The 16942-nt window shown below is 46.1% G+C and overlaps 1 protein-coding gene across 1 annotated transcript in view; it reads left to right on the top strand.

Annotated features, from left to right (window-relative positions):
- Window positions 1–16516, top strand: part of KLHL6 (kelch like family member 6) — a 37725-nt gene extending 21209 nt beyond the window's left edge. The window contains exons 5-7 of the mRNA XM_006266681.3: window positions 4717–4919; window positions 8262–8475; window positions 10676–16516. Coding sequence (XP_006266743.1) covers window positions 4717–4919; window positions 8262–8475; window positions 10676–10977 — 719 coding nt within the window. The 3' untranslated portion in view covers window positions 10978–16516. The remainder of the gene's footprint in view (window positions 1–4716; window positions 4920–8261; window positions 8476–10675) is intronic.
- Window positions 16517–16942: the final 426 nt, after the last annotated feature.

The following is a 16942-nucleotide window of genomic DNA, read 5'->3' as shown; positions in this document are numbered from 1 at the left end:
AATTTTTCACCTGTGTACCTCCTTGATCCACTTTCCACTCCCACAAAGCTGCTCTGGCCAAAGTCAGTGCTTCTTCCCAGGTAAAGTGAAAGGGCATTCATTTATACTTATTCATCTAGAGCACTCCACTGCTTCTGATATAATTTATTATTTTTGCTTAATTGTTAAACTTTTCTCTTGGCTTCTGTGAGCCCCTTCTTTTCTATCTTATTTTCTAGTCTTTCTTTCCCCATCTGTTGGTTTCTCTCCTTAGTGTATTTCTGGAGAACCGAAACTTGTCTTTAGATGATGCTAAAACGGCATGCCCTCGCCCACTTTTTGTTAGCAATGGAAAGGTATTTTGCATAAGCTTCTTTCTGAAGTTAATAGTCTAAACAAGGAGTGACAATCAGCGCACTGCCTCCCATAAAGCTTAGGAAGAGCACTTTACATGGAAGAAGGGGAACACTTCAAATTCAGTTACAAGGACACAAACTGCAATTCCACTATCTTGTGTGATATTTGTGATTACTGATTTTCTTCAAATAAAAACAAACCATGGCCCAAAGGGAAGAAACACGTCCCCCCTCCCCCCCTCCTTCCCCTGTGGTATAGACAGCATTCAACAGTGTGGTTCTGTTTAGATTCCTAACAGAGCTTTTCTCTCATGCAAGAAAGAACACACTAACAAAAATGGGAAAGTGCGTGACTGGAACACCTGCAGTTTCTAAGCTCTTTTCTAAATATGAATGCTGGTATTCAGCAGTTCATAAACTCCATCTATTTGAGTGCAAATAAGTTCAACACATACATGTGAAAAAACACATAGACAAAAGACATTTCAGAAAGCTCTTTTTAGCATGCTAATTACTTCCTATTCAATCTGCTATCTGGCCCAGAGATGAGCTCCTTCAGTTTGCAGTGATCTGGTTGCAGTACAGAATACAAATGAGGGCAGACACTGGAATATGACTTCTCCTTCCAAATATATTCACTGGTGGAGCAATTACTTAGCTGAATGTAGATGATGCATTTTGCTCCTTGGACTGTGCAATATATTTCATGGTTAACCAGTTGTGTTCATATTTCTGTTATGTATAAAAATAAGATACAGGCAGAAATATCTGCTAAAATACTGGCAGACATTTTTGAGTAAGAGTCACTTGCAGACCTAGTCTGGAATGAGCCTACTGGGCCGGATTTGGATCTTGTTTAACATGATCTAACTAAGAAGCAAGGACAAAACACACAGACTGGTGGAAGACTGGCCCCAACATTATAAAAATCAGGCTTGTTTGGTTTAAAGAAACAGTGAGTCCAGCAGTGAATTCTTTACTCTGGCAAAGCTCCTGCAGATTGCACTGAGGGACATCCAGGAATCAGGATTTTGGATCAGGCCTGTGGTGAATATCTTGGAACAATTCTGACAGGGTGCCTCTCCAGGGGCAGCCATGAAGCCCCTGTAGCCCTCACTTTGTGGGCAATGGCCCCTTCAGTTGCTCTCCTGCCACACCTTGATGTCTATTACTTTTATGAGGGAGGCTGCCCCAGGGCTTCCCAAATTGTTTTCTCAAATGACCACCAGGTGCCTGTGGTCATTGCCTTATAGGCTAATTGCATGGCTCCATTCCTCCTCTACATCATGACCCATGCCTTGCAAATGACATCCTCATTGATGTTCTCTTCCACTTAGCCTCTCACTAGGCTCCTGGACCCTTGCTGGTCCCACACTTTCTGCCTCTCACTAGGCTTGTGGACCATTGCTGGTCCCATGCTCTCAGCCTCTCACTAGGCTCCTGGACTTCTCCCTGGGTCCCTAGGAAAGTCTTCCTCCCCTTAGGTCCCCCCAAACCTCCAGACTGCTTTAGGTATTACAGTGACAGAACACCTTTGATGCCTGTCACTTTAAAGGCTATGAGGGACAGCAGGGCAGCTGGCAGGTGCAGGCCAGCTCTGATGAAGCAGTCACATGAACTGGTAAGGGCCATGTGATTGGAGGAGAGAGCTGAACAGACTCCATTTCAGCTCAGGCACTCAGGGCTGAGCCAGCAGTCTACTGCTGGCAGCTGGCAGAACAATAGCTGGCTGGATGGCTGCTCAGAAACACCTGGGAGGTAAGGGCAGGAGCTATGGGGATGGAAGGAGGCTCCTGGTCCTGGGTATGACTGAAAACTGCATCCTGCTGGGGAAGGATGGTCTGGCAGGACTATCTGTGGTGGGGTAGTTCCCCAGAAATGCCAGGCCAGTTGCCTCCCCAGTAGGTTACAGATCAGACAATGGGGCCAGGCATGCCAAGGGAAAGGCACCTAAGTCCCTGGGGGTGTAAGATCCTGTGGCAGGGCACTGTTGGTGCCTGCCGCTTTAAGGACTCAGCCAAGCAGCTGGCAGGTGCTTGATTGTGGTGGCCATTTTAGATCCCTGGCCGCCTACATAGACAGAACAGTTCACTGCTGGCAGCCCAGGCAGTAACATCATTTGGCTGCAAGGCTGCTTGGAACATCCTGGAGATAAGGGAGGAGCTGTAGGGGATGGCTAGGAGGCTCCTGGTCCCGGTCCCGGTCCTGGTCCTGACCTAAAACTGCACCCTCCTGGGAGTGGGTGGCCTGGTGGGGCTCTCAGTGGCATGGGAGCCCCCAGGAAATGCCAGGCCAGTTACCACCCCAGTGAAAGGCAGGTCGGGGTGCCTTAATAAACCCAGCTCCTAAAACTGGATGGGTCACCTGCTAGTAGGGTCCAGAGGGCAGACCCAAGAGAGAGAGTAGGGCTAGAGGCTCAGAGGTCAGATGTAGAGTACCCTTGACTGGTCAATGCTGGGACCAGGATCAGAATGGTCAAAAGGGCCAGGGGCTCACCACAAGGGATGCCCAGAGCTGAGGGCCTGGGGTTTCAACTGGCCTTGGAGACAAGGCCAGGGCCTGTGTGGTCAAAGGTCCCGGGGGGACTACGCCCAAGAGGGGAAATAGTTTTATGGAGCTAGGCAGCCTGAATGAAGGCGGAGTAGTCCGCCTGAATGGAGGGATCTTAGAGGCGTCCTGATTGGAAGATTCTGAGGCCCAGTGTGGGGCCAGTGACATAGATAGCCGGATGCCATCTGCGAGGCTTGGGCTGTGGTGTAGGGAAGGAATGGACCCACAGATAGCGCCCCCTGGCATCACAGTAAGAAATGGGCAGTCTCCTGCTTAATTAGCAACTTAATTAAATGTCATCAAGGTGTGGTGGGCGGTTGGCCCAGAACAGGTGGGCAGGACATTGGTAGATTGGCCCTGAGAAGGCCCCCTGTTACAGATCCCAAGCCCCAGAAAGGGGGCATAGAGTTAGCCCCAGTGAGGGGGTAGGGAGTGGCCCCAGGAAGCAGTATAGAGTTGACCCAATGAGGGGGTAGAGAATGTCCCCAGGAAGTCTGGGAGCAGGAAGAGCCTAATGCCCAGTGAGGGGCTAGTGACTAGAGTTGTGCTAGTGTTACATGCAAGGGCTGTCACCCATAGAGTAGGCTGCAGGAGGCACCTAAAGGGCTGTAGGCGATTGCCCAGAGTGGAAGTCAGCAAGCCTGATGGCCCAAAGGGGCTGCTCAAGAGGAGCTGGGCAGGTTGGGAGAGGCCCAGTGAAGAGCAGGATGAAAGAGGCCCTGTGAGAAGGGGCAGAGTGAATGAGGCCCAGTGAAAAGGGGTGGAGTGTATGTGTAGTGTGTGAGAGGCCCAGCAAGGGGCAGAGTTTGACCTGGTTTCTGGCTGGAGCAACTAATAATTTTGGATGTTATCTGCAAGGCATGGGACACGGTAAGGGTAGGTCGGAGCCATGTGTAAACCCCTTGGCATCAGGATGTTAAAAAGGGCAGCCTCCTGCTTATTTCATCTTGCATTACTGAACAACAAGTCATGGCAGGTGAGACAGGGCGGACTGACCTAGACAGAGGGGTGGGTCGGCACTGCAACTGGCCATGTGATCTTCCCCCTGTCACTGTTACTCTGTATGTTGACCTTCTAGAGCTGCAGCCATCCTACTGATGTGTATTATCTCAGCAGGCTCCAAGATGTGACTGCTGGCTTGTCTCAGGGCCTGGGCTTATATCCTCCTCTTGGGTCAGATGACTGCAGTCAGCCCAGACCCCACCTGCAGGCTGCTTCAGCCCCAACCTGCCTACTTTTAAAGTGTCAGGGGCACCAAGCCTTCTGCCACAAAGCTGGTCAGTTCTGCTCTGAGTAACCGTAGCTCTCCCAGAACAGAGATGGGTTGTCTACCCCTAGAAAGATAGTCTAGAGGGATACTCAAATGCTGGGGGATCAGTGTCATACACCCTTTGCATTTTTAACATCACAGTTGGTTCACTCACCAATTTTCAATATTCTACTGTCAGCAAAGCATCTTACACCTGAGTTTCTGCTGCAGAAAGCTGAGTGGAACAGGCCCCTCACTGTCTTTATGAAAGCTGCAAAAGCAAAAGGAAAGGCAGTAGGATAGTTGGAGCATGAAAAGTTGATTGAAGAGGAAATGGCTTGTAAAATAACCTTTGTGAATTCTTCAGCCCTCTCCTGAGTACAGCGCTACAAATTTAACTAAGTGTGCCGTAAATACAGAGGTTGATTCCTCTAAATCAAGAACCGGACAGTGCTGGAGATGTGATAGCAAAGCAAACTAATTTTTTCTAGTTTAAAAAATCCTTAGTAAAAATATTACATACAGGAATTTTTGAGCTAATACATGTCATTACAATACTAATATGCATCATGCTTGTTGCAGGTGGGAAAGAAACTCAACATGATGTCTGGAAATATAATTCCTCCATCAATAAATGGATACAAATTGAATATCTCAATGTTGGACGGTGGAGGCACAAAATGGCTGTGTTAGGTGGCAAAGTCTATGTGATTGGAGGTTTTGATGGCATGCAGAGAATCAACAGTGTAGAAACATATGATCCTTTCCATAACTGTTGGTCAGAGGTAAGATACAATCAAACTCTCCTGATTCACATAAATCTGTTGAAACAAATTTAAAACTGAGAATGTTGTTAGGTATTTGTCATACCTGAAAGTAAAATGTACTGGTGTTTGAATGAGTGTTTACACACTCACTGACTAATGGCTTGTTGCACATATACATATATATGTGCCAGTAAGCCATTAGTCATGTATTCAAATTAGAAATTCACATTTCAAGGGAAGGATACAAATAATGGTCACTTCTGCCAACCTTACTCCTACTGAATAGTATCTTACTCAAGAAGCAGTTCCTTGAAGTGAATGAAATTATTCACAGAGTAACATAACACTCAACAGGCATCACTATGCCAGAAACCACCCATCAGTTTATAGAAGATGCCAAACAAATATTTAGGGTAACTAGTTATTACTAGTTAGCTAAACCAGCAACACTCAACTAACTCCCAGAACAAAAGTAAAACCAAAGCTCTCAGGCCCATGGGAAAGACACAGAAGAGGAAGCAGTAGGTACCAAAACTTGTGCCAGCGTGGAATCTGTGGTATGGTATTAGCAGCCCCTATCTTTCCCATGATGAAGCAGAAGACTGAGGGGATGCATGCTCCCAGGGGTCCCCTCAGACGCAGTTCCCTCACAGTATGTAAATGTACACTACTCTGTAAATAGTGGGCGCAGGTGCATGTGGGCGGTTTCTAGCGTGGGTCTGTATTTTAGGCCTCATTCTCAAAAGGCCAAGACAGATTTTAAACTTCCTTTAAAAAAAGCAGTTGCTGCAAATTCTTACACCATTTCCTCTCAAACTCTATTACTTCTTTATTTTCCCTCTCTCTTGTGCTTGCCCCTAAAGGATATAAGAAAAATGGTTTCAATTTAAGGTAAGCAGGGAATGCCCAGGTCGTACCATTTCTACCAGTGTATGAAGGGAAGGGGGAGCAGGAAGTTTTTAAGGGGGAAATTTTCAATTGTGAACAGCCACAGTGAATCAGGTGTGGCTCCTTGGTACATGGAAGACATGAGCATCCAGGTTACCTCCTTTGTTAGCTAATGTGTGACTAACTTGCTGGCTTTTCCTCCATAGCTCCAACACTCACACTAAGGGACACAGGAAATAATTGTATAGAAAATTGCAATGACCAAAGCTTGGTTTGTATGGTAATATAGTCTGTAGCCTCCGGTTTATAGATCAGCATTTCATATAAAGCAAATTAAATCCTGCAACCAAAAATGAATATGGAAAGAACATTAAGGTTGCAAAATGAAAAATGAGGAAAAGTTAGAATTAAGGTTGTCCACGCAATCTTCATTTGGTTCCTTTGGGTACATGATTTGGTACGGTCTTTAATTACTTGATCAGATCACCTATATTTTTCCATAGGACCCATACTTTGTTCAGAGAAACATCCAGTAAATAAGGAGAAGGCAAATAGTGACTGCGTGTGAAAAGTAGTATTTAAGCAACTTGCCCATTTATTACACAGGTATTCTGTGGCCAAGGCAGGGTTCGAATCCAATTCTCCAGGTGGCATGCAACTGCACTTGCCACTGGACCAACATTTCTCTTTCTCCAACTCCCCACTTCATTCATGTCACAACTTCCATAAGGCAAGGGTTCCAGTGAAAAAAGGCACCTTCACTACACAGTCCTGATTCATCCCCAGAGCAGGTCAAGGTTCTTCATTGAATGGGGCAAGAAAAATGGGGCAAGAAAAAATTAGGGCCTGTGTTTTAATACCTGCACACAAGGGAACTGAATGAACATTGCACAGACCACCTGAATTCTGACATTTCCTAACTTTTGAATCCTTGACATTGAGATCTTTTAATATCTGGTTACTGTCATTTTTGGATGCAGTTCCTCATCTTTTTAAACAGTAAGCCGGGAAAGCCCCAGAACAAAGAACTCTTTACATGGAACCCTGCTGACTCCAGCTTGGCCCATCAGCATCATTTGGGTCTATAGATCTACAGCACTAACCTCCACCACCTAGTAGCAATCATAGGCTGATGTTATCTATAGATTAGTTAGTAGACGGGAATGCTACACATTTTGCCAGAGAGCTTCATACAGTTATTTGTTGATAGCAGAAGCCTGTAGAGACTAAGGAATCTGGGGTCAATGCCAGGGTACACAGAAGTATGTGTTCTAGTGAATATAGATCCTTGTGCCTTTAGCTTGTCTATGTCTAATGAGCACATATCCAACTCCCACTCTTGCTCCTCCCATCCTTTTGCTGCTCTTTTGCCCCTTTTCTTCTTCCTCATTATCCCTCCCCTGCACCCCAGCTCTTGTCATCCCTTGCGGTACCTCACCTGCCTGAACTCCAGTGTACCTGCTATCTCTTCCTCCTCTTCACTGTCTGGGCATTAACAGTGGACACTGAGAGTTCAGGAGTAGCATAACTGGAGGGGTGTAAGTGGAAGCCCAACCCCAGGATCCAACTTAAAGGGGGAACCATTATAGCCTGTTCCTGAGTAGTCTTTGCCTTGGCATACACAGTCCTGCACGGCCCGACCAGAGGAGTTGGGCAGGTGCAGCCCCATGCACAGTCATGTATCTAGGGGGTAGAGAGGCTTTGCCATGGCTGTGCCTTGTGGGGGGTGGGGTGCAAACAAGGCATCAGGAGGGGCCCCAGGGGAGCCTGTGCCACTGCCTGTGCTCCAGCAACAAGCCTGTGCTGTTACAGCAGCAGCTGCCACCAGAGTGGGGGGCAGGGAGACTCTTCTTCCCCTTCCTGCCTTCTCCCCCATCTCTAGTGTTCCAGTGATCAGCATCATTTCCTTTCCCTCTCCTCCACCTCTGCCCAAGTCCTGAAAGAGTTTGCTATGCCTCTAGAATACATCAGAGAATGTCTGCCTCAGTTCTGATGTCTGCCACCCCATGTGTTTGGGAGGAGTTGTGGCAGGCAGGGAAACCCCTGCTGAGCCTTGGCAGGCCTAGCCTGGAACATACTCAGAGCAGAGAAACTTCAGGGAATTATCTGCCAAACTCCAGCAGGACTCTACTAAATGCATGCCAACTGAGATGTCTTTTGTGGGAGTTTATAACTTGGCCAAATTGGGGTGAATAAATGGTAAAAGGCACACCTTTCACACCTGGAGGATGCTTTAATACATTTCAAGTCCTTCTTTCAAAGCATGGAGGCAATTAAGTTCAGGCACAAACTTTTTTTTTTTTTAAACACAGACAAACCACATTTCCCCTCAATTTCTACGAAGCAACTGAACCATTTTATTTAAAATGTTTCTGATTCATAAGGGCTGATTCATAAGCTGTGAAACCAAAATGAATCATCCTCAAAGTTTATCTCTATTATTATTGTTGCTGTTTTTTATTGGTGACACAGGCAGCTCCACTCACAGTCAATGTGAGCTCATTTGCTTCCAGCAGCTACAAGAAGAAACTCTATGTGATTGGGGGAGGACCTAATGGAAAACTGGCTACAGACAAAACACAGTGCTATGACCCTACTACAAACACATGGAGCCTGAAAGCATCCATGCCAGTTGAAGCAAAATGCATTAATGCTGCAAGTTTCCGTGACCACATCTATGTCGTGGGTAGGTAAATGCAATGCTCTGTTTTCTCTAGATTCATCAGAAGGGCATAATCAGACTGTCATCATTCTGTGCTTCTAGCCAGTGTTCATTAGGTGGAGGAGCGAGAGCTCAGCACATTCGATTGCCATCACTTTTTCTATGCTCTTCTTTTATCACTGTTAACTCTAGATACAAGGCAGTTGGTTACAGGGCTGTGAGTTTTGCCAGGGACATCAAAGGGACCAGAAGCAAGATACACGAAGCCTTAGCTCCCATCACGAGCCTTAGCTCCCTTCCACACACAGTTGGTGAAGGGATAAGGGAAGCCATCCGTGGATCTCAACTGGTGCTGGGAGAAGCAGGAAGTGGGATATGTTGCTTGGCTGGGTTCCCTTTTCTACCTACCAGTCTAGGTATATGGGGTGGAGACCTTATTCTTGGAGTACAATTTACCCTGGGCTGCACAAGCTAGCAGAAGGCTCATAGCATCACAGAAGGCCTGTTTTGTAGCTTTAGGTGAAATGCAAATGGGTGCATGTAAAACCCTGTGTTGCTCCTCTTAACTGGGATGAATTTTATTCTTTTATTAGGAAGGGAAAGAGAGAGTGGGATGATGTGGATACTGCCTAGTGGTTTGTGAGGACTTGACATCCATTTGAGTTCAGCTGGCTTATCCGGAAAAGAGAGTCACAATCATTCAGCAGCAACAAGACCAGAACACCTACAAGTAGTTCAGGATCTTACCCATGAACTAATGGCTGCAATTTGCTCAGTAGCACTAACAACCACCAAACAGCCCTCAGGGTGCCACAGAGTATATAGGGAAAAGCTGACAGGTCAGAAAACCAATACAGCTTTGTGAAAAAAGGAGGACAAATAAGAAAAATAGCATTTGAAAAGATTTCCACTGCCAAAAGAGCCTTTCTGCTAGCTAACTTCCCACAGCACCAATTAAATTAATGAAAAGAAAAAAGTCAAGAGTTCATGTATGAGAGAAATCAGGGCCACACTGAGGCCTTTGAGATACACTCAGGATGGGGTTGATTTTGACACAACCAACTTTTTATTATAAATAACATTTCCCCACAAAACCCATTCAGGAGAGTGCAATGAAACCAAGACTTTAAGGTATGTTTAGATCTGCAGTACATAGAAGTTATGGAGAAAATATATGATATATGCAAAGTGCAGAGAAAGAATGCCAGTGGCACTTAAATGATAGAGCCACACTTTCAGTAGATAATATTTTACTGGGCCTGCCGTGGATGCTTGGGGGTTCACTCTTGTTTAAAAAAGGATGTTGAAAAATGGGAAAGGGTTCACAAGAAAGTTTCAGGAATACTTAGTGGTCTGGAAAGCCTGCCTTCCAACCAGAAACCAAAGCAGCTCTACCTATTTAATTTAGCCTAGAGATAATTAAGATGTACATGTGGTCTAACAAATGTGCACACAAGAGAAGAGATTTTCATAGTGAATAGCTCCTTAACCAAGCAGAGAAATGAGCTCTACTAATTGAAGCTGAAAATAGATACCAATCGCTTTTAGAAATAAGGCAAATAGTTTTAATAACAAGGGAAACAAGCTGTCAGGACAGGTTACCTAATGATGGGATGGATTCTTCATCACTTGAAGTCTTTAAAACAAGCCTCTACCCAGGGCTGGTCCTCAATTTTTGGGGGGCCCCTGCAAGAAATAGTTTTGGGGCCCTCTGCCCCAAAGAAACAGTGGCGGTGGTGTGGGGAGGGCAGCGGCTGGGCATGAAGCCAGCAGTGGCAGGCTGGGGGATGGCAGCGGCCAGGCATGAAGTCGGTGGTGGCAGAATAATTGAGTCTGCTGGAGTATGCTAATTAACACACTCCAGCATGTTAATTAACGCACTTCAGCAGCCTCTGCGTCACATTTATTCTGCGTCCCCGCACTTCAAAATGGCAGTAGGGACGCTTTAACTAAAGCTCATTGAATGAGCTTTACTTCAAGTGCCCCTGCTGCCATTTTGAAGTGTAGGACACTGAATACATGTGACACTGTGGGTGCTTTAATTAGAGTGGCTCCGAGAGCTGCTGTAATTAAAGCGCCCCCCCCCCCCTCCCCCACCCCATTCCTACCCTGGAGAATGTGTATAGATGCCCTGATTGTCCCACCCTGCCTTTATCTTGAGGGTAAAATGTTCTCAGAAGTGTTTGTGGAGAATGGATGGATCAAACATATGTTTCCTTTCCAGGTGGGGCAATGAAAGCGCTATACTCATACAGCCCACTTGAAGACACATGGTGTCTAGTGACTCAGTTCACCCATGAGAGAGCAAGTTGTGGGATTTCCCCTTGCAACAACAAGTTGTTCATCACGGGGGGCCGAGATGAGAAAAATGAAGTCATTGCCACAGTGCTGTGCTGGGACCCCGAGACACAGAAGTTAACAGAGGAGTGTGTCCTGCCCCGTGGCGTATCCCATCATGGCAGTGTCACCCTCAGGAAGTCCTACACGCACATCCGCAGGATAGTGCCTGGGGCAGTGTCTGTGTGACTTCAGGAGAGGCTGAGGAAAGAGACTGGAGAACCACAGGTAAAATCCAAATACCTCATATTTCACACAGAGACAATGACAAGTAGACAGCAATTGAGAGACTGTTTGACATGCAGGTGGTGATGGATGGAACCACTGCTACCACGGTCCTTTCAGGAAATAGCTGTATATGTGCTCAACTTCCTATTTTCCCCTGTACAGTATATCCTTAAATTATCCTTATCCCCACCATGCCCTAAGAGATGGGACAATCTGGAGTTCTCTCCTGCATACAGTATCTGTCGTCACCCATAGAAATATCATTTGTAGGTGGGACACATTTCCTAATCGTCTCTTACACTGCAGGTAGGACAGTCAGGACAAATTCTGGCCCAGCCCTTCCCTAAGTTTGTAAACTATTTATTACTGTTAGTATCAAACTTGCTGGCCTTGCAGCACACCCTACCGAAAAGGAGAAGTTAGTTTTGGAATGGAAGCTTTGCATCACTGGTGAAACTCACGCAATTTCCTTGTAAGTTAAACGTCTCAGTGGGTGACACAGTAGCTGCAGTTAAAAGACAGCTTTTTTAGTTAATGTGCTTTCATTTTACATCACCTAACTCATCACAGCTGGCGTTTCTTCTGACATCCCCAGCAGGGACTTTGAAGACCAGGGAATAGAGCCTAATTCTCTTACCCTTACAGAAGGACAAACTCTAATTCATTCCACTTTAAGTTTATTTGAACTGTTTTTCAATAAAAATGACTAAAAAACCTTTTGCCTTTGGTTGTATTCTGGATCTGTTTGCTTTTCTATCTAAAAGAAAGCTTCATATATTAACATGTAACCAACCATGCAGGTTCCTAACACTCCATGGGACAACCTTCCACTTCCCTCAAAAGCCTGACAAACCTAGAAATGGAGGCAGTATAATAGCAGATGAATGGAGGGGACTGAAGGGAGCTTGGAATAGTTATGCTGCCTCCCTAACATGGCTGCTTTTCTATGTTATGTGACACTGGCACAACTGTGCCCAGCAGAAGGGATCAAGCTGGCACCTACCAAGCTTTCATGAGAGGACACTGCTGGTAGTGCATTTTCCAGTGAGGGTGATCACTTCTATAATTAGCTCCATGCCTCTCTCCAACTGAGTCTGCATTTGTCAAGATTCAGGACAACTGTTGCTGGTATTCAGTGAAGCTATTTGTTTTTCTTGGGCTATTGTACTTGCTCTGGAGATTACTGGTCAGGCAGGCTGGCTGGCTGTATTCAATTCTGTTTGGGGAATTATCCCTATTCTCCTATTTAAATTCAAATGTACTGGATCACCTCTAGAATAGTAGGTCCCAAGGACCCATATGTATTGGGTCTGGAGTACTGCAGTGGGAGGAAGTAAAAACTCGGAGAAAAAAAAATTGTTGCTGTCTTTGAATGCAAAATTATTCCCCCTCCCCCCTCTATGTTAGTCTCTTATCCTTTCTCTCCTGGCAAGGACTCCTCCTCCCCGCTCCTCCTCCATCCTCTTCACTAAGTCTTCTGTTTTTTGCAGTTCACAGACTTCCTCGTCTTCCCTCATAAACCCTAATCTTTGCACTACTATTTATTCTCAGCATCACCCAAGAAGACAGAGTAGGGACCACAGTAACTGGGCTCAGAGCAAGCTCTTCTCTTCTCCCTTGTGCAGGCTGTGGAGGCAGGGTGATTAGAGGGGATACGCAATGATGCTCATTTGTGTGAGGTATTCTTCAGGGGCAGGAAGGATGCAGGGAGATGGCAGGGACAAAGGCAGTGTTCTCCTGCCCTGGCTGGGAAGTAAGGGAAGGGAGCCACGTCCCCAACTGCTATCTACCCCTTTCACTGCACCTATAGTATAACCTTCTAAATGGATGGTCTCATATTTACTATAGCTTAAAACTGGCTAATCCCCAACCTCACTGCAATCTCTTTCTTTTTCCTTTGTTTACAACTGGATTAAGAATCTCTTTGGGATGCTTCATTTTTCCCACGGGGTGGCAGCACTGCACTAGGCTTTTGCTTCCTGATGGGCATTCATTTCCTGGAATGCAAAGGAACAGAACAATCTGCTGAAAAGGAAAACAATTCTAGGTATCTGGATGTGATTCCCAAGAGAGGCACACACTGTACACAGAAGGCAATGCACAGCACTGGTGTGTGGGACTGAACCCCTCAAGGCATGGAGCACAGGTCATATGATCAGAAATAACAACCAGCACTAAAAGGGTCAGGGCAAGAAGGCTCTTGGCCAAGGGCTGGGAATACTTGTGCAGCTATTTTCCCTCTACTGGAAAGAGCCAAGCCACAGTGCAATCAAAGATCTAAAACACTGAACAAAACAAAACATCCTATCATATGGGATAACACCAACTTCCTCTTGTCTAGGGATAGACATTCAAAAAGCCTGAGCCTGAATTGATTCAATCTTTGCAGGTTAGTCTAACCTGGCTAGGCTAAATCAGTTTTGTAACCAGACAGACATCCCAGAAATGCAGGCACATGTCTGCAGTGGCTCAGGCTAGAAGCCAGGGGGTGCTACAACAGCTCTCTCTTCCCTTGCACAGGGCTGAGCTGAGGTGGGGTGTAGCCAGGCCCCCCAGGACACTGTGATTAGGGAGGGGTCTCCCCCCTTGATAACAGAGCATTTATCAGCTCTGTTATCAGCATTTAACATCTCATCAGAAAACAAAGCCTCATTCATTACACGCCCTTCTTAAACAACTTTTTCCAAAGGAAAATACCAGCCTCCGGCTTCTTTATTATTCATTCCATCCAGAAACAGCACACACCAACTGCAGATGCTTCCTTAGCCTGACAAAGGGTTTTTAAACTCAAAAGCTTGCTAAGAAACATTTTTCCAATTATTTAGTTGGTGTAATCCAGGGGTAAGCAACGTTTTTTGGCCGGAGTGCTGAAAAACACCACAATATCTACCTTGGAAGGTGCTGGAATGCCGGCATGGCAGAAAAACAAAATGAGGGCAAGAGGTATGTGGTAGGATGCCCTGCTTGTGCCCCTTGCCCCCCACCCAAAGCCCCTGCTCCCCAGCCCTACTGCCCCTTGACCCCCACCCAAAGCCCCTGCCCCACAGCCCAGGCTCTGTGGCTGCCAGCAGCTACCCTGGCTCTGGGTAGCTGCTGGAGCCTGGGATGATGCAAGCCCTGCTGGGAGCAGCCTGGGCTCTGTTGCTGGCAGCAGCTACCTTGAGCCAGGGCTGGCTGCTGTGTGCCAAGCAAAATGGCCTTGCATGCCACACTCAGCACGTGGGCCAGGGTTGCCAACCCCTGATCTAATCAAAGATATCAGGTTTACCCAAAGAACCTTATCTGCCTTTTCCAAAGGAGGAAATGCAGGGACATTACCATCTAAGCTGTTGATTACCTTCAAAAAGCCCTAAATGGACACTGTCCAATCTGCCTTACACAGCATTAGCTAGCAAACCACATGCTGGCTACCGTCTGTGCTGTGGGAGAGAGGAGGGAGGGATCTCTGCTTAAGCAGCAAGTGGTGAGGGGTGAGGGGCACAGGGAAGCCAGCAGACCCTGCTGTGCCTGTAAGTCTTCGCTGGAGCTGCAGCCAGGGAGTGGATGGGAGGGGCCAGCTCTGCTGTGGTACAGAGAGCCCTGCCCAGCCCAGAGAGCATGCTGGGATGCTGGGGGTGTCTGGTTTAGTTTAAACCAGCAAAGGGTCTGGGACAGAAATTGCATAAACTGGTTTGAACCAAATCAGTTAAGTCTGATACTACATTCAGCCAGGTTTATCTCAAACCAATTTCAGCCATTTTCAAATTGGTTTATTGGCACTGAACATCTGTTCTGTTATAGGTTTAAACCAGGTTCTGATCACTTAAACCGGTTTATGTGTAATGTCTGTTCCTAGCCCAGGTGCATATGCTCCTTCTATTTGTCTTCTTTTCTCTTCTCTTCCTTCCTTCTTTTTCCCTTTTCCCCAGATTGTGGGGTGTCTTGGCTCCCTGGTTGCCACCTGAGAATTGTCTCTGTGTTGTAAAATTTGACCACCTAGGGACTTTCACTTTGGGATCCTCCTTTTCCAAAAGTGAAGGCCTCCTCTCCTCAGCAAGCAGAGGCAGAGTCTTTTAGGTGAGAGTAGCACAGCTTTGGCCTGTGACACTGCTGAGTAGTGACGTCTGCACAAGGGGAAGCAATGTCATGTGCGCCAGTAGAACGAATGCATTCGACACTTCACAACCACACTCTTTCCCCACAATAAGTCCATTAGGAGTCTTTATTTTTCCTCCTCAACCCTTCTAGACTACCCTTTCTCCAATTCCCAGCCTTTTCCACTATTTTCACCCTAATACTTTCCTACTCTTTCTGCTCCAATGCCTCTCTGCTCTTCAGCCCCTTCCTTTCTCCACTGCTTCAGAGTGCTCCTTTCCCTTTTCATCCCTTCCTCCCACACTTCTCCTGTTTCCTGTGCCAGGCTTGGAGCTCTGGGCAGGGAGGAGGCAGCAGCACTACGAGAACAGTACTATGCTGCAGATGACAAATGCCAGAAGCTGTCAGCCCCTTAGCTATATATCTCAGCATCAAGTGAAGGGGCTGCCTTCATAGGCTCCTTCCAACCAAAGACATGGTCAGCCAGTTAGGAGTCCATTTTGGTAAGCTCAAGTGGCCTACTTTTTGTACAAGGAGTAGGCATATCTGTACTCCAACAGCCCGGGTTATTCTTGCCTCGCATGTGCTAAATGCTGGAAAAACACAAGGTAGTCACTGTGCTTGGTGCACACCACTAGGAAAAATGGCCTGACCAAACAGCACCTACCTGACAATTTTTTGGTACTCAGTGTGTGTGGAACAGGAACAAGCAGGCAGGGAAGCACAGATGGGTCTGTATATTAAGATATGGGGTCTATTTTACAAGGTCACTTTGAACATAGCTGGGAACCTGTACAGCCCTCACTAGCCCAAGCTGAATAGCACCCACTTCCCTCCAAGGGTGGGTACACAAGGCCTTGCTTGACAACAGACACAAGATTATTAATGCTAGCTCTTAAAAAAAAGACGAGACAAGGACTCCTGGCTGTTCAGTCATTGCTTCTTCCTTTAGGACAAAGTGCTATCACCTGCAATGCAGAAACTTTCTTGTGTTCCCTTACGACCCCCAGAATCCTCCACTGTTTTTGCTCACAGCATCATCCATGATGAAAGATAAAGGAATACTGTAGCTGAGCTCAGACCACTGCTTTTCTTTTTTCCTACCTCCTTGCTGTAAAGTCTCCCTCGAGGGGATTTTTTTCTATTTTTGCTTGTAGGGACAAAACTTCCAAACACCACTGCCTGGATGTGCAGCCTCTAGCTTTTCCTGCTAGTGAGGAGAATGCACCCCAATCAGGTCATACCACCATCAGCCCGAAAGGCCAGGGCTGTGAAATTTTGTTGTTTAGTACATTGTACCATGTTGGCAAGAAAATCAATATGCTGTCATTGAACAAATAAGCCAGTTGTTCAGATAAAAAATCTGCCAAACACTAATTCATTTCTTACTATATTTAGTAGAAAAAAAATAAACTATTTTCAGCAACCTCCTGCCTGTTTCTTTAATGACTCTTCAATTCTTTGCTGGTGGAACAATGGACAGGTTGCTATGGGGGAAAATCCCCATAGTAATGTGTCCCCTGCCTGGATATGGTTTACGATCTTGCTATTAAGCCTACGTCTGTGTGTCAATATAACATTATTTACCCATATAGCCATGGCTTACTGAAATGGATTGACCAAAAGCTATTTAGCCTTTAAGTGAGTCTGTTTAATTCTTCATGCTGTTGGGGAAACTAAACTATTTTACAAAGGATTAAAGGAGGTGTTGTTTACTTTTTTCTTTCCCACTAATGGACCACATTTTTATTATTGCCTTGAAACATTTATTAAATGTTCCAGGAAAGAGTTGTCTGCAATGATGTAGTAAGTGACCCTTTCAATGTATTGCAATTTCTTTTTCAGTAATGGC

This window comes from Alligator mississippiensis, chromosome 7 (genome assembly GCF_030867095.1).
Source record: "Alligator mississippiensis isolate rAllMis1 chromosome 7, rAllMis1, whole genome shotgun sequence".
NCBI lineage: Eukaryota > Metazoa > Chordata > Crocodylia > Alligatoridae > Alligator > Alligator mississippiensis.
Note: the sequence above shows the minus strand (reverse complement) of the source record. Positions and strands in the feature narration are given on the sequence as shown.